The sequence below is a fragment of the Miniopterus natalensis genome, chromosome 11, assembly GCF_054644295.1.
Source record: "Miniopterus natalensis isolate mMinNat1 chromosome 11, mMinNat1.hap1, whole genome shotgun sequence".
Classification (NCBI taxonomy): domain Eukaryota; kingdom Metazoa; phylum Chordata; class Mammalia; order Chiroptera; family Miniopteridae; genus Miniopterus; species Miniopterus natalensis.
The window spans coordinates 43,875,543-43,898,416 of NC_142091.1; the positions used below are offsets into that span (position 1 = coordinate 43,875,543).

The window sequence follows — 22,874 nt, forward strand, 5'->3', positions numbered from 1 at the left end:
GAAGTGTGGGGTAGCAAAAAGGTCAGTACCACCTTTACCTGCGTCCAGACTGCTGCCTGGTATCATCTCCTTTCCGCTCATTTCACAGGTATTTTATGAGGCCCTGACTCTCTGGGAAAGCCCAGATGCCTCAGATGTCACAATGTCATGCTCTAGTTCAGAACAGATGTCACAGAGAAGGACGCATCTCAGAGGTCATGCCCTGTGTGCCTGACAGGGAGGGACAGGTCACTTAATACCTAATGTCTGCAGGCTATTCAACTTTGCAGACGTAGAACTCAGCTTGGTTTACTCTCCCAGAGCTGGTTAATATAGGGAAACTGACCCACGATGAAAACTCCCACATAAGCCTTTTGTTGAAGGTACATGATTGCCTTGTCAAGGAGAGGGAGCTGGCTGGAAACCACAGCCACACAACCACCCAGGGCACTTCCTACCCTGGAGATCAAACCAATGAGAAGAATGCTAGGTGAGCGAAGAACTCAACATGTAGTGCTGGTCCATCAGGGAGGCTTCCCATTCAGCCAGGTGGCCTGGCAAACAGGATGTAGCTCCTCTACAACCAAGGAATATAGAAAAACTATCCAGAAGCAGCATACCATCATCCAGAACCCTACCTCCACCCCCTGGACAGTCTTGGTCCTTGCTTCAGGCCCTAGTTACAGGATACCTGTCATTCCCAAGAGTTTACCCAGCTTACCTTACTTAACTCACAGAGCATTATCCCAGGGTAGTTACCAGTTTGCTTGGCTCATCCCTTGTACACTTACTGACCAGTTTTAATGTCAAATAGAGGATGATCTTTCTTAGATCTTGCCCCGCACCCTCAAGGCCCCTTTCTGCTGGTCATAGGCATTATGTGATTAAGGATTGAAGAAGTAATGAAGTCCATAATGCTGTGAGGTCAGAGAGGTTGTCACTGAGTTAAAAGCAGACGATCTGGAGAGAGAGAGGGGGCTAAAGACTAAGCTCTTTATCTTAGCAGCTCCATATCCTTTGGCAAGTCACTCAACTTTCTGTGTCTCAATTTTCTCATTCATAAAATAGAGCTGAGAGTGTTGACTTCTCAGGCAGATGCATTTTGTAAACTGCAAGGTGTATTAGGCTATTATCACTGTAGACTGGAATGTTCTGGGAAGAAGCAGATTATAAGCTGGCCTTAAAGGCTGAAGAAGATTCAGGATACATGTTCAAGGAGAAGGTGAGCACTCCAAGCTTGAGAAATGGCACCAGCAAGCAAAAGGCAGAAAGAGAGGTACCAAGCTTGGATGCAGTAGAAACCTTTGTAGGGGAGTTGCTGATATAAGGCTGGAAAGGTAAGTGGGCTGTATTCTATTGGTAACAGGGAGACACGGAACTTTTTGATTAAGTAAGAGAAAGGATGAAAATCATGTTTTAGGAAGATTAACCTGGCAGAGGTATTATGGATGGAGGGATTGGAGGAGAGTGAGAATGTAGGCAGGGTGATCACAGGAAGGTGTTGAACTCAAGATAAGAGATATGATGAGGGCCTTAATGAAGGCAGTGGCACAAGAATATAGTGACCATGTATTAGAGGAAAAGAAAGCTTAGGGGCAATTTTAAGGTGTCCCTGACATAGCTATGGTGGACAAAGTATATAATAAAGAAGGCACTAGTGAGCAGGGAAGATTAAAGTGTTTGGATATGTTTATCTAGTTTGTCTGTAGAATGTCCAAGGGATATTAGCCAGAAATTAAGTGAATCTATGAGTGTGGAGCTCAGCAATAGAGAGGTGAATTGGAGCCACCCAAGATGACCTCACCTGAGAAGATTGTGTACTGTGAAATGAGGTACAATGACAGGAGGCTGAAGAAAATTTAAATGGTGGACAAAGAAGAACCTGAAAAGAAGACTGAGAAATAGCCAGAAAGATAGGAGGAATGTGAGTTTCTTTAGAAAAAGAAATCAAAGGGGTAAAGTATAACAGAGAGAACAAGAAGTCTGAGGAATAGGAATAGTCCATTCGATTTGGTGTTTGGTTAATTGATAACTTTGGTAAGAGAAATTTCATTGAAATAGTAGAGCTGAAAGCTAGATTGCAACTAAACAGCGAATGGGAAGTGAGCATACGGACAGCATTCATAGACTACTCTTTTTGGGAAAAGGGTAAAGAAGCAAGGGTAGTAGATGGAGATAGTGAGAATTTAGGATATTTTAGCTAAAATATGTTTTACCTTAAAATGAAACAGAAAATAAACATACACACTTGAGTCACTGAGGGAAAGGGATCTTGAACACCGGTTGAGACAGTGAACTCTTGTCGAGACTTAAGACACTATTATAAGTGAAAAAAGAAAGAAAATTCCATTTGTGATTACAACCAAAAGAATAAAATACCTAGGAATAAACTTAACAAAGGATGTGAAAGACCTATATACTGAAAACTACAAAGCATTGTAAAAGAGATTGAAAAAGACACAACGAAATGGAAAGGTATTCATGTTCATGGACTGGAAAAATCAAAATAGTTAAAATGGCCATATTACCCAAAGCAATATACAGATTCAATGCAATCCCCATCAAAATCCCAATGTCATTTTTTAAAGAAATAGAACAACAAAAAAATCATCAGATTTGTATGAAACCACAAAAGACCCTGAAAAGCCAAAGCAATCTTAAGAAAAAAGAATGAAGCCAGAGGTATCACAATACCTGACTTCAAATTATACTACAGAACTATGATAATCAAAACAGTGAGGTATTGGCAGAAAAACAGATACACAGGTCAATGGAACAGAATTGAGAGCCCAGAAATAAAACCACATGTATATGGGCAGGTAATTTTCAACAAAGGAGCCCGAAACACACATGGAGAAAAGAAAGCCTCTTCAATAAATGGTGCTGGGAAAACTGGAAAGCCACATGCAAAAGAATGAAACTAGGTTACAGTTTGTCCCCATGTACAAAAATTAACTCAAAATGGATCAAAGACCTAAATATAAGATCTGAAACAATAAATTACATAGAAGAAAACATAGGAACTAAACTTATGGAACTTAGTCACAGAGAACATTTAATGAACTTGACCCCAAAGGCAAGGGAATTAACGGCTAAAATAAATGAATGGGGTATATCAAACTAAAAAGTTTCTGCACAGCAAAAGAAATCAACAACAAAACAGAAAAGCAACCAACCAAATTGGAGATATTTGCAAACAACAGCTCCAACAAGGGTTTAATATGTAAAATATATAAAGAACTCCTAAAACTCAACACCAAACAAACAATCCAATTTAAAGATGGGCAGAGGACCTGAACAGACACCTCTCCCAAGAAGACATACAAATGGCCAACAATTATATGAAAAGATGTTCAACTTCACTAGCTAGTAGGGAAAGGCAAATCAAAACTACGAGATGCCACCTGTTAGAATGGCTATTATCAACAAGATATGTATGGCAAGTGCTGGAGAGGTTGTGGAGGAAAGGGAACCCTCATTCGTTGCTGGTTGGAATGTAGACTGGTACAGTCACTATGGAAAACAGCCTGGCAGTTCCTCAAAAAATTTACAACCTGGCAATATCTTCTGGGTATCTACTTGAAAACATGTAGATATATATGTAGATATATATATCACAAAGATATATGCACTCCTGTGTTTACTGTAGCACTATTCACAGTGGCTAAGACATGGAAACAACCAGTGTCCTTCAGTAGATGTCTAGATAAAGATGTGGTACATATATACAATGGAATATTATTCAGCCATGAGGAAACACAAACTACTGCCATTTGGAACAACATAGACCTTGAGAATATTATGCTAAGAGAAATAAGTCAGTCAGAAAAAGCTAAGAACCACATGACCTCACTCATATGTGAGATATAAAAACTGAAACTCGCCCTGGCCAGTGTTCCTCAGTGGTTAGTGCTGGCCCACACACCAAAGGGTCTTGGGTTTGATTCCCCATCAAGGGCACACACCTGGGTTGCTGGTTTGATCCCTGTACCTGTTGGGGCTGTGTGGGAGGCAACCAATCAATGTGAGAGAGACACATAGATGTTTCTCTCTCTCCCTCTCTCTTCCCCCATCCCTCCCTCCCTTCCACTGTCTCTAAAAATGGAGAAAATATCCTTGGGTTAGGATTAAAAAAAAAAATGAGTGAAAAAATATCCTTGGGTGAGGAATAACAAAAATAAAAACTGAAACACCGACAGACAACAGTGACAGAAGATGGTTTGACTTTGGGGTGGTGGGCACACAGAGCAATACACAGATTTTGTATCATGGAAATGCACACTTAGAACCTATGATTCTATTAACCAATGGCACTCCAATAAATTTAATTTAAAAAATTAAGTGAAAAAATACGTGAGGGTAGGTGTATTCACTCAGTCATTTGTTGAACACATACTACATGCCAGGAACTGGGAATACATGGATAAAAGAAAAACATCCTCAAGCCCTTAAGGAATTTGGCCTAGCAGGGAAGGCAGAAGTGGACCAACAATTACGTAAGATCTATGCGCTAGATTTTGTGGTGGCACAAATGGAGTTCAGTGAGCAACTATGACTGAATAGATCGAAGAAGTTTCACAAGATGCCAACCAGTATGGGATACAGGTTGACAAGAGATTCTCGGGGGGGGGGGGGGTGTCACTGGCGTGTCAAGTTCAGGTCTGAATACAAAACACTATAAAGCAACCAGGCATATAGGTCCCTGAAGTATAACAGGTTCAAACCGAGAATGCCGTGGATGATAGCACAAAGGCAAGAGAGAAAGGAAGATCCAGGGCCCATTCCGAAGGGAGGAGGGCAGGTCCCCTACGGAGGTAGGGAGCCCCAGGGAAGGACTTCAAAGGCGGCAGGGCAAGGCTCCGGGTAGGCACGCTGAGGGACTAATGTATAGTGCCTCACTGCTCCTCACCGCGGGCGGGCGGGGACGCGGCCAGCGAGCAGCCGCTGCCGCGCGGCAGATTGCACCACCAAGGCCAGAGCCAGGCGCGGGGCGGCGCTCGCAGCGGGAGCGGGGACGCGGACCTGAGAGACACAGCGGCCTAGCCCGGGTGCCCGGGCCATGGCGCCAGGAGAAGGGCCCGGCCCACAGCGCCCCAAGTCTCAGTTCTGCGAAACTCTCGGCCTCCAGCCTGTGCACTCGACGGGCTGCACGGAGTACGGCTCTTGGCAGCCATACGACCAAGACAGCCCGAGACACCGGCGACAGTCTACAGGAAGAGGAGGCACCACAGCCCATGGGCCGCGCCACAGCCGAAACCCGCCCTAGGCCCGGCCTCCTCGGGCGGAAGTGAGGCGATTGGCTCCGCCCCCTAGTCCCATACCTCGCGAGACTTCGCCAGGGCCTTCCTCTTCCATCTCGGCCGCCAACATGGTAGGTTATTCTTTCCGCGCTTCCTTTTTATTGCCGGCGTAGGACGGGAGCTCTACTCGGTCTGTACCCCGGCCACCTACCCCCAACCATAGCCGGGTCTTCCAGGTCGCGCATGGCGGGCCGCAGGGTAGGGGGCCGGCGTGGGCCCGTATCCCTGGATCGCGTGCTTGGCCTGGGCTTGGGACTTTCAGAGACACGCGGGCCCAGGCCTCTGGGCCGCGCCCGGATGAGGCCGCACGGCCCCCCGGCAATCCGGGAAGCTTCGCCCCCTTCCCCACCTTATCCCAAGCACCTTTTCCACACAGCCATCCAGACTGAGGAAGACCCGGAAACTTCGGGGCCACGTGAGCCACGGCCACGGCCGCATCGGTAAGTGCCGGCTTTCCATCCTGGTCGGCCTTGGGCTCTCCCTGCCCGGTGCTTAGCTAGCCAAGAGGTAAAGAGCTTGGAAGTGGGTTAATAAGAGCTTTGGGCAGTCGGATGGGATTGAGTCTGACCTTTTTCTTTGAGAATCCTTTAGTGCTTCAGTTACAGAAAATATCACATCAGTTGGGATGGAAATTGAACAGGGCGCAGTATTGGTTGAAGGCACGCAGTACTGTGGTAGTGCTGCGAATAGATGTTTAAGCCGGAACCTTGAAGCAGTAGCAGTGCTGAAAGAGGTATTGTAGACTGGGGACAGCATGAGCGAACGCAGAGGCGTGGGGGAATGCTGTCGCGAGAAGTATTGGACTGGGGAGGGCTATGTTGGCCATGTAATTTTGTAATCCTGCAGGCAAGCACAGGAAGCACCCGGGAGGCCGAGGTAATGCTGGTGGTTTGCATCATCACAGGATCAACTTCGACAAATAGTGAGTGTTTCTTGGGCTGTATTTTACTGGCACAGTTTTGGAGTTAAGAGTGGTAGGGGAGGCTGGCTCCCAGCATCTTGAATGGAAGCAAGCCTCTTCACCACCACAAACCTTGCCTGCTATTGTTGGCTTTTACCAAGTTAACACTTGATGTAAACAGAAAATTTGTCATCGAGGCTAGAGTCACGCTTGGGTATCTTGCTGTTGCCTTAGTGTGCTAGAGTTCTCGAAGAGCAACTGCTGGCCTTATTCACTGACTCTGGCCCCCCTGTGGCATAGTCAGTCACCAGGTTAGTGACATGAATCAGATTGACCTGTACAGCTCTTAGGTTCACTTATGCTCACAAATTAGGGGATAGTATTTTAACTCTTGTTTAAAAGATTTCTATTATTCAGTGACTTAACCTGGTTCCGTGAAATAAATCTAGTATTTTCCTTCTGAAAGTCTTTGGTGGGCTTTTATGAAGATTTATTTTATTCAACAAATGACTGGAGTATCTGTTATGTCACAGTTCTACAGACCTGTTAACAATTTACACTGTAATGGGGGAAGTGGGTTATAAAAATGGTAAGCATAGCTTCTTAATTGTAGTGAGGTTATGAAAGTGATTGCCTTCTCTTCCCAGTCACCCGGGTTACTTTGGGAAAGTTGGTATGAGGCATTTCCATTTAAAGAGGAATCAGAGTTTCTGCCCAACTGTCAACCTTGATAAACTGTGGACCTTGGTCAGTGAGCAGACACGGGTAAATGCTGCCAAAAACAAGACTGGAGCTGCTCCTATCATTGATGTGGTGCGATCGGTGAGTGAGTGAATATTTTTGCCTTTATATGGGTCCTTACCTCTCCTCAAAACTCTGAGTAATCTAATCAAGTAAACTTGATCTCTCACCTGATGTCTGTACCCAGTTTTTTATCGTTTGGAGTTTTGGTCCTTGTATGTCTTGACACCTCCCATAAGTGGTATAGAAGTAGTCTAAACCCTGAGGGGGCTCTCAGTTAAGTATTAAATTCCCCTTCCCAGCCTATTTACCATCCCTTGAGCTGAAAATTCAGATGGTGAAGACTTCTTGGAACATTGCTGGGAATGTGTTCTTCCTTTTTTGCTTATTAGATGGTAATTGAGTAGGAAAGGGGGGTGTTGTGCCTTGCCCGAGATTAGAGTCACATCCTGACAGTTGTTGTCCTGGTGTGCTAGAGTTCTCGGAGAGAATCTACTGGTCTTGATTCACTGGCGAGGGCCAGTCAGTGCCCCCGGGAGTGCCCAGATCAGAAACATACCCTCCCCAACTCCTGGATGGAATGGGTTGTCTGGTATCTCTCCTCATACCCATTAGGGAGTTGGTACCTGCCATACATAGTGTTATAACCCTTTTCTCTATTCTTCTAGGGCTACTACAAAGTTCTGGGGAAGGGAAAGCTCCCAAAGCAGCCCGTCATTGTGAAGGCCAAATTCTTCAGCAGAAGAGCTGAGGAGAAGATTAAGGGTGTTGGTGGGGCCTGTGTCCTGGTAGCTTGAAGCTACATGGAGGGAAGTTCATTAAAATGTCCAGGGTGCTTTTGTCTTCTGGTCTGAGTGTAGGTTCGTTGACACCTCTACTTCCCTACCTGTGTTTCAAAAACCTCCCTAACAAGTTCTAGGAGTTAAGGATACCGGGGCCTGGGTTCCTCTGCCAACTCCCCTGAGAAGGGGTATGCAAGAGATAGCACCAACACTTAGAGAGGCCTTGGTCCGTTTACTGACTTGACGTTTTCATTTATAAAGTGATAGTGATACTTGTTGGTGACATGTACATGTGTGTAGATAAATGTAAAATAGCTGAAAGGCCTGTCTGTACTGTATACTCAGAATTTACAAGTGAAAGAATGTGTCCTTAACTGTTCCATGGGGCTCAAAAGGGGAGGCTGTTTTGATGGGGCATGGCCTTTAAACACCAGGGATTTCACATATCAAAGTGGTTTAGAGTATAGAAAGCAGTTGCCAGGATTTATGTATGGGTCCCTGTGCATAGGAGGGTTAATGTTCAAAGAAATATATCATGAAATGATAGCAGTTTTTCTTCTAGTCTGTAGTGTATTTAGTAAAGACATATGGAATATCCTAAAGGCCAGAAACTGAGTTTGTATATCCTGCCCAAAAATGACGACTGTACAGACAGGACCCTCCTTGATCCCAGGGTAAATTATAATTTGCTACAGTGTTCAGTGTTCTTTCAAAGATTTTGAAATCTCAACTCCAAATAAAACTTGCAGTCTAGAATCCTGGCCAAAGAAACAGTTAAGAGCACTTAAACCTACTAAAACTCAGCTCCTAGGTTTGGTTTGGAGAGTTGTTTTCTTTAGTACTCTATGGATTCATACATGGGCTGGGAGCCATGGGTTTCTGTAGGACAAATCTGTCGTGATACCCTTTATATAATACTGGGGACTATCGAATAAAGGAAGCACCCTGGGGGGATGGGCTTGATTTAAATAATGGGAGTTAAGAGGTATCAGTAAGGCTTTACTCAGTTGGACAAACTAATAACTGGATCGTTTTGATTTGCATCTTACATGATGGTGCTGAAGGATTAAAAGGTGAAGTGATGAGTTTTCCCTTAGTGTCGTCCTGAGAACTTACATGATATGGAAGTTAAGGCCATGGATCTAAAACAGGTCACTAGATAAAGAATTATATGACGGTTAAATGTTTGAGGCCTTACTTACACTGAAGATACAAAATTGTATGGAGTCTGAAATACAGATCCAAACCTAACAGCTGTGTGACTTAGGCTTAGTTCAATTTAGGTGAAGACACCTACTTGAGGATCATGGGGGTTAAGTGGAAAGCATTTATTAAAACTTGTTGACTCAGTAACAATTATGTACTTGAATTATGGGAGTACATGAGAAGTCAATTAACCTCAGTGTGATTCAATTAATGGAAGAGTGGTCCAAGCAGAGGGAAGAACAAACATGCATTTAGGAAACCAATATGGAAAGGTTAGGCAAATTACTTATGTAGGAGATGAGCCTGGAGAGACTAGGGACGGCTACAGTGGAAGGGTGGAGGCCAGGACCAAGAAAAGGAGTAGGATTCAGGAGACAGGATGGGCAGGACAGGATTGCCTCTTTGGGGTGGGGATGGCCCCAAAATGGTTAGTCCTGGAATGGTGAGGTTTAGGGGGAAAAAAGATGCTCCCATGTTCCATAGTGGTCAGCTTCTATCCTAGCAACTGTTGGCACCCTGTGGTAACTATCCAGAAACAGAATGGAATAATACTCATCCCAATCATATGAAGGTGCAGATGGATGTGCTGAATATGTAAGTCTAGTACAACCATCCCATTTCTTGGCCTGGAAAGAGCAGCTACTGATCTATTGAGCTTTGGTCAGTTTGCACACTCACCAATATCTACAGCTAACAGCAGCTTTTCTGACTCCTCCAGAGTATTAATACCAAAGGAAGCTGGGTGAAAAGTCAAATGTTCATGTCCCAAATAAATGACACAGACCTGGGGTGATTGGGACCAAAGGGAAACTTTAGGTTCTGATTTTATATTTCAGAGAGAGGTGCCACAGCTGAAATGGAACATACAATCAGTGCATAAACTGTTGAGACTCAAGCTTATAATGCCACTCTTGGCCATAAGTACACAGGATTAATGAGGACCTCCCATGCAGAGGCATCAGAACTTTTATCAGAGCCCTTCTAACTCCGTGGTCTTCAACCTGCTTATGTATCTGAAAGTAATTGTGAAAAATGGTATAGCCTAGCATATTGGGTTGACAGCTAAATTTTCTGTAAGCTGGAACTGCTACGGATACCATTACTGGCCTAATATACATGCTTTATGTTTCCATACAAACCTTAGAGCCGCGGCTCTAACTTATTTATGGGAAATGTCTGCCACATATTTGGCAAAATCATTTAAGTCGGATTTAAGATTTCAATTCAAATGTGTTTCTTTTCGATGGCTAGCCCAAGTGCAATGAAAACAAACTTGCAGCGGCGCGCACCACCAGCGGAAGATGTGCGGTGCCCGCCTGCACTAGAAGGTGGGAAGCTGTGAGACCTGGCGCTCCCGCGGCCACCCTTGTGGTCTGCACAGCCCAGACTTCCGGGGTCCCTCGTAGGACTAGGACAGCAGCTCCGCTCTCCTCCGCCCTGAAAGCGGCTTCCGGAGTGAGGCTCTGGTTCCGGGTCACTTTGACCTCTGCCCCCTGACAGGAAGCGCTGTTCCGGCTCCACCCCTGGCTCAGCAATTTCCGGCAGAGGGCGGGGCCGGCCCTCGTCGCTCGGCCCAGGAATTTGCAGCCCGCTAGGCGGGAGGTTTGACTCCGGCCGGATCCCGGTGCTGCGCGGGCCGCCGTCGGAGCGGAAGGCGCCGCCGCTCTGCACCGTTCAAACCCTGGCTAACGAGGCAGCGCCTCACCGGAGGCATGGTCTTTATAGGTACTTTCAAAACTAATTTCCATACCTATCAGAATTAAGTGTCAGTTTTCAAAAAGATAACAGCTCAAGCTATGTTCAAGGTACCTACCTTGGGCATAAGAAAATACTTGTACACACATGAAATGTTCTGGGAGAACATAAAATTTCTGGGGAGGAAGAAATACATATTACTTTCATATTAAAAGGCAATATAAACGGAGAAAAAATAACTTTTAAAAGATTGCCAATAACTTGCCAGTGCTGAAAAGTATTTTCTCTTGTCCAGGAGTTTTCATGACCTTTGAATTTACACCCACCCCACCTCCATAAATTTAAGATGTTTTGGGATGCAAAGCACCACACAGTATGGCTCCCTAGTAAGAATATAGGTTAAAGTGTGTGTTTCATTTCTGACTTTATTTTCTTTTTTTCTAAATATACTTTGGAGATTCAGTGGTAGAGGAAGATATTTTTTTTTTAATGTATCGATTTCAGAGAGAGGAAGGGAGAGGGAGAGAGAAACATCAACCCTGAGAGTCATTGATCAGCTGCCCCCTTCACGTCCTACACTGGGGACGGAGGCGGAACCGGGCATGCGGCATGTGCCCTGACTGGGAACCAAACCTTGATCTCCTGGATCACAGGTCCGTGCTCAACCACTGAGCCACACCCAGCCCGGCATAATTTCTGGCTTTATTTTACAGCCCAATTTTTGTTTTACTACTTAAGTTTTCTTTTTTAAACCCTGTATGTATCCTTAGAAATAAATCATTTGGGGTACAAAGTAAGTTTTGAGTTCACACGTGAAATGTATTATTTTTAAGAAAAATTTAACAGCTGTGACTGCAATTAGAATGACTTTCTTGGGCCCTAATTACACAGACCATCCAATGTGAACCCCAGTTGGACTAACAGTGCTTTCCAAGGGCACTCTTTCAAAATACTGCCTTTCAAAAGCTCAGACTCATTTCAGCACTACAGGTTACCACAACATGACTGCTTACTGAAGAGCATTTAGAACTAATAGGGCAACCTGCCCTACTTTCAAAGTTACCAGACTGACTACAGGAGAAAACCCAGGGTCTTTCTTAACTCTAGAATAGATGAGGGCTGACACTCCATAGGCACTAGGACTTCTAGCAGAGGAGACAGCATTGCCTTGACCCCCTGAGCAATTGCCCCAGGGCAGTCAGGAAGGTACTGTTAAAGGACACTTGTACTCAAAGGTGGCAATAACATCCTGGGCTGAGGAGGTCACAGTCATGGAGGGGAAGCAACCAGGGATACTAGCTGTCCTGCAATGTACGGATTAATTCTTAACAACAAAATCTACCTTAGAACCCAACTCCATTTACATGTAATCAGTAAGTTTTTTGGGGGTTTTTCAGTTTTCATGTACTTCTGAGTTTTCCAGGATTCCAAATACTGTTTAAGTCGGGGGAAGCTCATACTGAGTTTTATTGAGAATATTACCAAAAATTTTTCATTTCAGAAAACTCTCTTGCCAATGGTAACACCTACTCAATAGAATCTGAGTTTCTTAAACAACACACTTTTATCTGTCTGCATGTATAGCAATTCAGTCCCAATAATTCTGTGTACAGGTGTAAACCTCTGACTTTACTGTACTTTTTAGTACAGTTGTGCCCAAGCATTTAGCTATTTAAATACATGCTATTTAATAATAAAGTACTTTCCTGTACCTCTGCCCTTTTATATTATAGTGAAGACCTGTTTAGGTAGGTTATATTATCTATGAATTTCATTTCAGGATAGTAAAGGGGAGGAGTTATGGTATTTGCTATAGAAAAGGCAAGTGTTGAATCTGACAGGGTTGAGAACCATCTGTTTAGGGGTCCAGAGATCATGTAAAAGCAGAATGTCATGAACACTGCTGTCAACCCCAAACCAGGCCCCCTGGAAACACCTCTCCCACCCCCATAAGACTTCTGTGCCTTGCTCATAGCAGTCACTGTATGGGCCCTCGCAGCCCATTCTTTATATGCCAGTATTGGTTTTCTGAATTGGGATGAGAGCTGTGGCCATAGTAAGGTTAATCATAAGTCTTTTAAGATTTTAAAGGCACCTAAAAGTTTCTAATCTCCCCCCCCAAAAAAAATTTACACCTATATATCTTGTGATCTGATCACATCTTGTGGATTCTTTGAAGCCACATTTAAAAAGAGATGGAAAGGAGAGGAAAATTGCACCTTTTGAAAATTGTATTATTACATTATTAGGGAATCCACCTCTATGACTGTCATGAAGCCCAGGCTGTGTTAACAGTGACAGGTTGGACTTTCTGGTTATAACTCCTGCCTTCTCTCTCTACCTCAGCTGAAAACAGATTCGTGAGGCCTCAATCCCTGCCCTCCTAATCCTGCAAGATGCCCAGGTCAACTACGCAGGAGGCTTTTCAGAGAAGACAACCCTCTACTTTGCTTTAGGAGGCAGGTAGCAACCCCAAACTGTGGACAGGTTGGGATCTGCACACACCTCAATGGAAATGTAGAGGAGGAGGAAAGGGAGCTAAGAATGGGATTGTCTCCTGTTTAAGTAGGCTAGGGTGGAAGGATAAGAAAACTTTACTCCATGGTTCAAATCCTTCTAGACCCAAACTCAATAGTAATGAACAGAGTTCCAGCTTAATGCCTCATCTTGGGAATTTTCAAGGTCTGTGCTCTGTGAAGGCCTTGAGTAGGTGAAAAGCCTAAGCTACCCATATTCCCCACACATATTCCCCTCCCTTTTTCTCTCCTTACTCTTCATGGAAGGTAGCAGAACTTTCTGTATTCAATCCTTGGGTTCCAACAGAAATAACTTCACAGAGCAACATGGAAGAGCCATAGGCTCTCAGCAGGGCTACCAGCAGGCCCTGGGTTGGCTTTAGCTGGGCTTCACTCCACCAGTGTCAGGACACTCAATGATGTCTTAAGGGCTTTATACTGAACAGGGAAACAGTAAGGCTCACCTAATAGTGGAGCCAAAGAGCAACGAGAAAGAATTTTCCATCACTGGAAACACTGACATAGAGTCTAAACAGTTGGCTATTAGAGAGGGAAGCTGAACTAGAACAACGCTTAGGTACTTTCTAACTCTAAGACTGCTCATTCCCTGGCCAGGGAGCTAAGTTAGAGTATCGTCCTGATACGCCAAGGTTCGACCCCTAGTCAGGGCACATACAGGAATCAACCAGTGAATGCATAAATAAGTGGAACAATAAATCGATGTTTCTCTCCCTCTCTCTAAAACCAATAAATTTGAAGAAAAAAAAAAGACTAGTCATACAAGTTAGACCACAGAACCCAATTTCTGAAGCTACACCTTTTTTTAAAAAAATATATATCTATATTGATTTCAGAGAGGGGAAGAGAGATAGAAACATGAATGATGACACAGTGATTGATCTGCTGCATCCTGCATGCCCCCCACTGGGGATGGAGCCCACAACCCTGGGCATGTGACCTGACCTGGAATTGAACCATGATCTCCTGGATCATAGGTCAATGCTCAACCACCGAGCCATGCCGACCTGGCAAAGCTACACTTTTAGTCAATCAAATGCTCAATTCCCTGCACAGTGGCGTTTCACCGGATTGGCCTATCTCAGCCCATCCCCCAGGGAAGTTGTAGATAATGAAGCCAAGGAACACATGGGGCTCTGGGCCCAAACAACTGTACACTGTTTATTGAGAACACCCGTAGATGGTGGGAAGGAGGGATGCCCTGTACCGTATCATGGCCACCACTGACTGGGAGCCAGGCCCAGAGAGCACTGGCAGAGCTGGGGGCATGGGCTTCCCATGACTCACTGACCATCACCAAGGTGGGAGGAACAAGAGAAGGCCGAGCCCAAGAGCCATGGTATCATGCTGCAAATGGGGACTGATTGACCTTTGCCTTTCAAAACCAGAGGGCTAGGGGAGGAGGACTACTAGAAAAAAAATAGAAACTCTAAAAAAAATTCTTAAAAAATAGTCCCCCTGTACATAACAAGACAGCATCTGCTCTCCATGGCCCGAGACTGGCAGCAGGGGCCTCAGGCAGGCAGGCCAGGAGCCTCTAGGGGAAGATCAGTGGTTTGGCTGAGACAGTCAGCTGCACATAATTGGCCAGTCACCAGCACCCAGCAAAACTCCATCCATGCTCAGGCAGGGCAGGAAAGCACCCGGCCCCTTGGGAATATACAAATATTTACCAGATTCTCTGCTTATTACAAAAACAGATAAGAAAGCTTACAGCAGATTATTTACAAACAGTATCTGGGATATCATGAAGGCAGAGGTGGGCTGGCTTGGAAGGTGGGGTCTGTGGGGACAGGGCAGCCACAGCAGCCCAGAGGGTCCCAGGCCAGGCCCCCTCCCTGGGCTCCAGGCTCTGCAAGGCACTGGGCTCTGTTACTGGGAAAGGGGCTTAATTCTTCTTGTGGAGAAACTTCATTTTGTTGCCTGTGGGACAGAAAGGGCAAGAGTGAGAATATTTCCATATCATCTCTTCTAACAGCCCTAACCCTCTCGGTTAGAGAGAAAGGATTAGAAAGACTGGATTATGATAGATCTGATCTTTGGAAGGGAAAACACTCTGGAGCTCTAATGAAGACTCAATTTCTTTGGCCTCAATTTCCCTTTAAACTGAGACATTCTATGATCTAACTGGCCGAGCAGAGGTTTTCAAAGACAGCACTCTGGCACTACTAGTTTTGTAAACGGCCTTGGAGCACTTATAGACCCAGTATAAATACCCACTGGCATTGGTTTAGAGCAGTTGGGGTACAGATACCACCCCCAACCCCTCCTTTGTTGTGAACATCTAACTCATCAGTGACAAGGCTACTTACCCAAACCTCGGAGAAACTTATTCATTCCACTCTGCTCAGTGTCTGGGAGTTCCTCTAAATACTGCTCTACTCGCTGCTCAAAGAGGCCTGGGGAGGGGAGAAACGGGAGCAGGGAAAAGAACAGTCATTGGAGGAAGGGGAGAGGAGGCCTACTGGAGGGGGACGATGGGGCACAGATCCCCAAAAGGGAGAAACCAAGAATCTGCAATTATAATTCACAGGAGCATCTCAGAATTCAGACTGGATCATCAAAACTATCATTGACATCTCACTGGCGTTCACTGCTCATGGCAAGAGGCCCTTGAGACCTTGCTCCCGGTGCACATTCTTGAGCTGCATTATGGGGAAGATGCTACTCCTCATTTCAAAGCTGCCCCAGGGCAGACAGCTTCTCTAGTTCCTTTTAGACTACTCTACCATGTTGTTTCAAAAAGGCCTATCAGACTAGACGGACAGCATTAGTGGACAGAATAATCATCCTGACGTTAGACAGAAAGACACTGATGAGGTATAAGCCCCCAATGAGCAGAGCTGAGGAAATAACTACAGATAAGGGGACTTTCTGCTCTGAATGAGTTCTGCCACCAGCCTAAGACAGAGAGCTAGCTCAGTTCTGTCCTAGGGCCTTCCCAACCCTGGATTCTCAGAACCCCCTACATTGCTCAGTCAGGTCTTTTTCTCTGAATAAAAAAGATGTTTGAGGAAGGGACGGGCAACCAACAGCATGCTGTTCTTGGAGGAGATGAGCCCCACTCCCTAGCCACGTGGCTCCAGCCTGTGCACAGCCTTGTGCGGCGTGCACTGGGACAGGAGATAAAAGCTCCCTTGGAAGTTTCTATCAGAAGAAGAGGGATGTTAAGAGTCCTGGCCCAAGCCACTACCCGAGAGCTTCTGTCACAATGTCTAGTTATTCAGTCCTGCTGGTAGCAGAAAAGTTAGAGGACCCCAACCCCAAGCTCCTCTAACCTTACCCTTTGCCCGACACTTTCTTAGCTCCCTGTCTTGGATGAAGCCAGCAAACATCTGAGACTCCATAAAAACCTCGAGAAAACGGCGGATGCTTTTGGAGGCCACAGACTTGCGGAAAGCTTCTCGCTGAAAGGCCCTCTCCCCCTTCTCACTCTGGGTCAGGAAGAGGGAGTAGTGCCCAACGGTCTCCACGAAGAACCGGATGAACACTTCCGACACCAGCCCATTGAGGGTATTACATTCTGGAAGAGAAAAGAAAATCTTGGAGGTTCAGGTCAAGAGCCTGCCAACCCCAACCTGGTGGTGTCTCCCTCTCCCCAATACAGTTCCCAGCCAGAACACTTATCTGTTCTTGAAACTATGTCCTGTGTCCTGGCCTTATAACTAGCCCACAAGCTGGAGGCTGGAAACTGCTCTGAACATGGAAGCTGGTAAATACTTGCTAGATGAACAAAAGTAGGAATCAGAGACCAGAGGACCCCCTTCCCCTCTCCCTCAACCTCACTGCTTTTCCTGGCTTCACAGGAAGAGGGAAGTTCCCTCCATCTCCTTCAGTGGCTCAAGGCAAGTCCCTAAAGGGAGGAATAACTAGTTTCCTGTCAGCAAGAAGAGTCTTTATAGCTGCCACATATCTTGGGGTTCTCTTTCCCAAGACTCCTGAGGTAGAGAAGAATTAGAGGGAAGAGGGCAGCTTTGTAGCCTGGGCTCCCTGAAGCAGCCCCAATATTGTTGTGTTCCTGAGCTCCCTCTGGTAAAATACCACAATACTTCTCCTCCCTCAGACCTAGTCAAGTAATAACTCCCTGAACCACGCTGGTGGTGGGGCTAGAGAATTCTAGGCTAGAGTGAGATCAAGGTCCTAAAACTGGACCCTCATCAGCCAGAGAGGGTCTGCTGCACAGAAACAGGGTGCCAGCCCCATGAGGTGCACACCCAGAGCAGAGGAGCCTGGGGCCAGAGCTGACGCTGCAGCAAGCCCCACTCACCATCGTCGGAGTCGCTGTCAGAGTCCTGGGAGATCAGTTCGTTCTTTCTCTCTAGAGCCTGCTCCAGAGCCGCCTGCAGCTTCCTAGGGAGCAGTGTGTCCTCATCATCCATCTGCAGAAGAAGGAAAATGCACAGTGACTAAGTGCCAGGCCCTGTTTGAATGGCTTAAATACACAATCACCTTCAATTCTCCCAATAACCCTGATACTATTTATCAATGATACTATTTTAAGATGAGAAGCTGAGGCACAGAGAAGTTAAGAAACTTGACCAAGGTCACATGGATAAAAAGTGGTAGAGCGGGTGGCATTCCATCTTCAGCTCCAGCAGGGGAAGCGCAGTTGGCTTTGGGTGAGAGACTGTGACCCAGTCTGCATCTCAGGCATGAGTTAGGCCACCATTCCTGTCTATATTCTGGTTCAGTGTCCACACCTTGATGCCTGTATCCCGGAGTCATAGCTCTGTCAGTGCTGTATAACAGACTGTATACTCCCAGAGGGTATAACACTGGGCTGGGCTCTTTGTAGAGAGCCAGCGAGATTTCCATGATGAACAAAGGCTTTTGAAATTTACAGCAATAACTGCAAACCTTCACATTCCGTGGCATTCTATGCATCCTGTGTAAGCAATCCCCCAGCAACATTTCAAGGCAGATGTTATCACCGTGCCTGGTTTAGAGATGAGAACTCTGGCTCAGAGAAGCTCAGAGGCCTGTCCAAGACCGTGTGGCTCAAAGGTGGCAGAGCCAAGAGGTCAAGTCTTTAGACTCTCAGGCCTTGTTCTTTGCACTCCCATACTTCCTTCTAGAAGCTGACAGTGCCAAGGCAGACTCCGTTGAGGTTAAAACTTCTCAGATCATCTTCTCCCACCCTTGTCTATTCTGTGAATATGGAACCTAGAGAGCTCAACAAGCAGGCAATGAAGGCTGAGCAGTGTGTGTGACAGTGTTGGCTGCTCTGGAGTCTGCATCAAACAAGTACCTGCCCTAGGGCAGGCCCTGTTCTGTGGCTCTGTCCCACTCTTACCTGTCGGATGAATCGGTCAGATCCCAGATTCACCATCAGTGCCTGAGAAAAGAGTCATTAGAAACAGGGATTCAGGGTATAAATCCCTGTGATGCCCTCCCCAGGCTCCCAGACCCTCAGATTCCCAGGGTTCAGATAACAGGAAGAACTCCAGCTAGGGACAGCCCTCCCAGGGAGAAAGGATAAGAGCTGAGCAGAGAGGCCCAGGGGTCACAAATGAGAAGATCCCAGTGCTTTTCTCCCTTCCACTCCCCCTCTACCCTTCCCTCCTGGGGGTTTCTGTTTCTTCTGTCCCTTCCTTCTTCCACCCTCCCCCAGCTGGCTCCCCAGGTGGCCCACCTCTTCCACAGGCAGTTCCTTCAGTTTGGGAAGGGAGCTGGAGAGCAGGCCAACCAGGAAGGGGGTGGGGCAGCAGACGATGTCGATCATGGAGGCCGGGAGGACAGGAATGAAGGTGTGCTGCCAGGAGAAGGGGTAGAGCAAGGCCACCACTGCGTGGGAGCAGCTGGAGAGGGTACTGTAGACAAAGAGACAAAGTGTCTGAACCCAGGCCCAGCACCTACAAGGAGGGGAGTTAGAGCCTGATGGGGACTCAGAACGTCCTTTTATGTTAAACCTCCCAGTGCCACAAAAATAAATGCTAATGGGGCTCAGGCCTGGGTCTGACCCTGCAGGCCAATGAAGCCCCCACATTCTCTTTGGTGACTCTACCTAGAAACAGCCAGGGAGGTATGTAGCAACGCTTCAACACACAAAGTACTCACAGACACTCCCTCCCCACAAAGGGCCACCCATATTCACAGGCAGGCCTGACTAGTGCACGAGTATCAGCTCAGGCCAAAGAGCGCAAAGGTAAAGTGAGTAAGAGCTGATCACAAATTCACAGCGTGCAAGAGCCGGAAGGCCCTACAGAGGTCATCTCATCAACTTCACATTTTACAGCGGGTGCCACCGATACTCAGGGTCAGTTTAGTCATAAGTGGCAGACCTGCAGCACAACCAGGCATCCTGTCTCCCAGCCCAGTGTTCCTTCTACTGCTCTGCCCTCTATCCATTCCTTCCTCTCCTAGATTGGAAAAAGTGGTCTGACTGAGGACCACTGACTAAGGTGAGGGAACTGGCACCATTCTTAGCATCTTTCCTCTCAGGCTCCAAAAAACAGCCACAGGTCTCAGTAGGCCCATCCCTCTCTTGGCCTAGAGGGGGCTCCAGGCCTCTATACCCAGGTGCACTACAGGGCTGGCTGTCCAAGCAGAGTAGTGACCACTGGGAGCCTGAGGAAAATCTCTAGGATGCTAGCTACAAGGTACAAAAGTGAGTGCACACTCCCCAGGTATGTTGAGGGCTGGTGAAGGGCACAGCAAACACAGGAGACACACCTGTCCTGTCAAAAGCAGAGTCCAAGGCCCTTCCCTTGGGACCATATTACAGATAAGGAGACAGAGGCTAACAGTCAAGATCACTTTCAAGCTTGACTCTCCCACCCTGCCCTCCACATCTATTGGTCCCACCTATTAGCCATAAAAGCCTGGTCTCTACATGATCAGCTCCAGTAGGGACTCTCTCCCTTTTACGACTAATGCCCCACCAGTCAAAGGACATGGTTCTAATCCATGACAGAAAGAAACCTCTTCTTCTAGAAGGATGCCTGGATGTTCAAGAGTGTTTTGTCAGCCAGTGCCTTGCTTGGCTGCCCTGCCACTCTATGGACACCTAAAATGGTGCTGGGCCTTGAGGCAGAGACATGGGTGTCCTGGCCCTGACAGCCCTTCCCCTGGGGACAGCAGCTCTCCACACCCCAAGGAGAGCCATCTGAAAAAGATCTGGAAAAAGGCTGTCTCAGGGCCTAGGGACACACTGATCTCCACGGTCTCCTCCAATGGGGCTTTGGAGGCAAAAGGCTTTGTACATGCCTTAGGTCTGATCACTGCAGAGCCTGTGCATGCATGTACACACACACACACACACACACACACACACATACAACCCACATACATGGACATCAGAACCAAGCCAGAGGGAAAAGGACTTGTGGAAAACCTAAAATGTGAGCCACAGAACAGAGCTGCTGGACTTACTGAGCCCTGACTGCAGTCTAGGCCTGTGTGCTGTCACCGGTCTCCAACCCTGCCCCTCTCTGGTCAGAAGCAGACCTGGAGCAGGACATCTTTCCTAAGACCCAAGTTGGGCAGAACTCGAATACCAAGCCAGGCCAAGAAGAGGGCCCTGGGGTACCTTCCTCCCGGAATGGTCCTAAATGTACTCAGAGGCAGCTGCAGCCACAAGAGACAATAGCTGTACTCATAGCCCTACAGGAGATGGGCTAAGGGTGTGGGTGGCAAAGAGGAGACTCTGCCCCTGGTGAGGGAATGGAACATTCAGGGAAAGAAACCTCAGGGTCTAGGCTGTTAGGGGCACCAAGGTCTGGCCAGACCAGAGCCTCTCAGCTGGGCAGCTGGGGGTTTTGCTGGTGCACAATGAACATGGACAGCAGAGAGGCAGCAGGGTAGGCAGGGGCTCTGTGGAGGTGCCTACCTGGCCCTTCCAGCTGCCAGCTTGGTCCCTTCTCGAGGGCCTGATGGGCCCACAAAATACATAGAACTGTGGGACAGAGAAACACTGAGGCCATGACAGGAAGTGAGGGGAAGTTTTCATTTCTAAACCTGGAATTTTCTGGAAAAGTCAGAGCTTTGGTTTTCCCTCCTTCCTTCTCCTGGGCTGAGGTGGGCCTGGGTTCCTGCCCCCGTGGCATTTGAGAGTCCATTTCTCCTGCTCCCCTCAGCACCTCCTCATACATACAGACAGAAATAACTCAGGGATCCTAGGCTTATTGGGGAACAAACCCAACAGAGGGTTTTTCTTCTCTGCCCCTCATAGCAGCACCTGACATGCGGCACAGCACATTGCAGGTAGCTTAATAAACACCTGAATGAACTAATTCTACCACCTTAGAGAAACCACTGCTTCCTGTGATGAACTCTTTGACAAAAAAATAGACAATGTGCTGCTGAGATCTCATCCTCCCCCTGCCTGTCCCACCCCCACATATACTCTTTACTATGGTCTAAATGTTTGTGCCCCCAAATTCATATATTGAAACCCTAACCCCCAAATATGGTATTAGGAGGAGGAGCTTTAGAAAGCACTTAGGTCATAAGAGCCCTCAAAAATGGGATTAGTGTCCTTACAACAGAGACCCCACAGAGATTTCTAGCCCCGTCCACCATATGAGGACTTAGTGAGAAGGCGTCGGCCATGAACCAGGAGGCAGGCCCTCACCAGAATGTGACCATGCTGGCACCTTGATCTTGGACTTCTAGCCTCCAGGACTGTGAGAACTAAGTTTCTATTGTTTATAAGCTATCCGGTCTGTATTTTGTTATAGCAGCATGAACAGGCTAAGACGCTGTTTTTTAAAAAATGCTGGCTGTCCAGCCGGGCGTGGCTCAGCGGTTGAGCATCGATCTGGGATCTAGGAGATCGGGATTCGTTTCCCGGTCAGGGCAATTGCCCGGGTTGCGGGCTCGATCAATGACTCTCTCATCATTGATGTTTCTATCTCTCTCTCCCTCTCCTTTCCTCTCTCTGAAATCAATAAAGGTATATTAAAAAAATAAATAAAAATAAAAAACGTTGGCTGCCTAGGAGAGCTAGGCATCTTCTGGAACGCCTCATGCCCAGTGATACTTCTGCCACCCCTGCCATGGCCACAGCCAGGTCTTGGCATCCAGAACTGCTCTAAAATCATCAATGCCAATGCTTCGGACCAAGACTTGTGATCCACCTAGCTCTTTCCTTACTCCTCCCAAACCAGCCTCCCTGCTCACTGACGCTCCAGTTCCTGGACATCTTTTCCCTGTCCTAGTCTGACTGGCCAGCATTCCTGTACCACTCTCCTCCCAGCACCCTCAATGCCTCACCTCGGTCTTCTCCTCAAATCCCCAAGTGCCTGGCCCTGGGTCACTGCAATCAATTGCCTTCTCCGGCGACACCCTCGACTGGCCCCCTTGGTGGATGGCCCAGAGCTCCCTAGTTACTGCCTTGGCCCCCTCCTCACGGGGACTCTTCCTAGGGTTCATCACTCTCCTCAAACTCAGCATCCCACAGGGAAATGAGGCCATCAGCCAGAAATCTCACTTTCTTACCTCTCTCCGTATAAATATACAGGAGTGGGCAAAAGTAAGTTTACAGTTGTGAGTACACGAAATAGTTTATTTTTATATTAGTATTTATTAATGATTGTATTTTCCATACAAATAACTGTAAACCTACTTTTGCCCACTCCACATCTGCACCTGAACAGTCTCGACTGCTGCAAAAGAAGTGTCCCTCCTCTTCCTCAGGCCAAGTCCTCCACTGGGCTCCTGATCCTGCCATTTTGCATGCTCCCAAGTGCTGGTCCCTCAACCACCCCTCTCTTCCCTTTGCTAACCTCTCCCTCTC

The 22,874-nt window shown here is 46.9% G+C and overlaps 2 protein-coding genes and 2 non-coding genes across 10 annotated transcripts in view; 3 read left to right on the forward strand and 1 right to left on the reverse strand.

Moving 5' to 3' along the window:
• Window positions 1-5,299: 5,299 nt before the first annotated feature.
• RPL27A (ribosomal protein L27a) lies at window positions 5,300-12,315 on the forward strand. Its single transcript, XM_016206611.2, has 5 exons — window positions 5,300-5,350; window positions 5,656-5,719; window positions 6,126-6,201; window positions 6,828-7,002; window positions 7,590-12,315. Exons 1-5 carry the CDS (start codon window positions 5,348-5,350, stop codon window positions 7,716-7,718), a joined length of 447 nt encoding a protein of 148 aa, XP_016062097.1. The 5' UTR covers window positions 5,300-5,347; the 3' UTR covers window positions 7,719-12,315.
• On the forward strand, window positions 6,372-6,504 carry LOC148092000 (small nucleolar RNA SNORA3/SNORA45 family). Its single transcript, XR_015715386.1, has one exon. It is a non-coding gene; the product is annotated as a small nucleolar RNA SNORA3/SNORA45 family (small nucleolar RNA).
• On the forward strand, window positions 7,351-7,480 carry LOC148092001 (small nucleolar RNA SNORA3/SNORA45 family). Its single transcript, XR_015715385.1, has one exon. It is a non-coding gene; the product is annotated as a small nucleolar RNA SNORA3/SNORA45 family (small nucleolar RNA).
• Window positions 12,316-12,906: 591 nt separating the features above from the next.
• The window catches only part of DENND2B (DENN domain containing 2B), a 137,426-nt gene continuing 127,458 nt past the window's right edge, over window positions 12,907-22,874 (reverse strand). For 4 of the 7 annotated variants that reach the window (XM_087821716.1, XM_087821714.1, XM_087821715.1 and 1 more), the window contains 6 exons: window positions 18,771-18,948; window positions 18,432-18,473; window positions 17,406-17,517; window positions 16,422-16,661; window positions 15,451-15,537; window positions 12,908-15,061 (listed from right to left, as the gene is read on the reverse strand). In XM_087821716.1, the coding sequence (XP_087677842.1) occupies window positions 15,027-15,061; window positions 15,451-15,537; window positions 16,422-16,661; window positions 17,406-17,517; window positions 18,432-18,473; window positions 18,771-18,948 (694 nt within the window). In that variant the 3' untranslated portion in view covers window positions 12,908-15,026. Of the gene's footprint in view, window positions 15,062-15,450; window positions 15,538-16,421; window positions 16,662-17,405; window positions 17,518-18,431; window positions 18,474-18,770; window positions 18,949-22,874 lie in introns of all 7 variants that reach the window. The other 3 variants (XM_087821718.1, XM_087821720.1, XM_087821719.1) reach the window with 3 other exon arrangements.

Excerpts from the sequence above, each read along its gene's own strand:
- RPL27A (XM_016206611.2), top strand. Across the intron at positions 6,202-6,827 it reads AGGATCAACTTCGACAAATA|TCACCCGGGTTACTTTGGGA; the intron begins GTGAGTGTTTCT and ends TTCTCTTCCCAG. Across the intron at positions 7,003-7,589 it reads TCATTGATGTGGTGCGATCG|GGCTACTACAAAGTTCTGGG; the intron begins GTGAGTGAGTGA and ends CTATTCTTCTAG.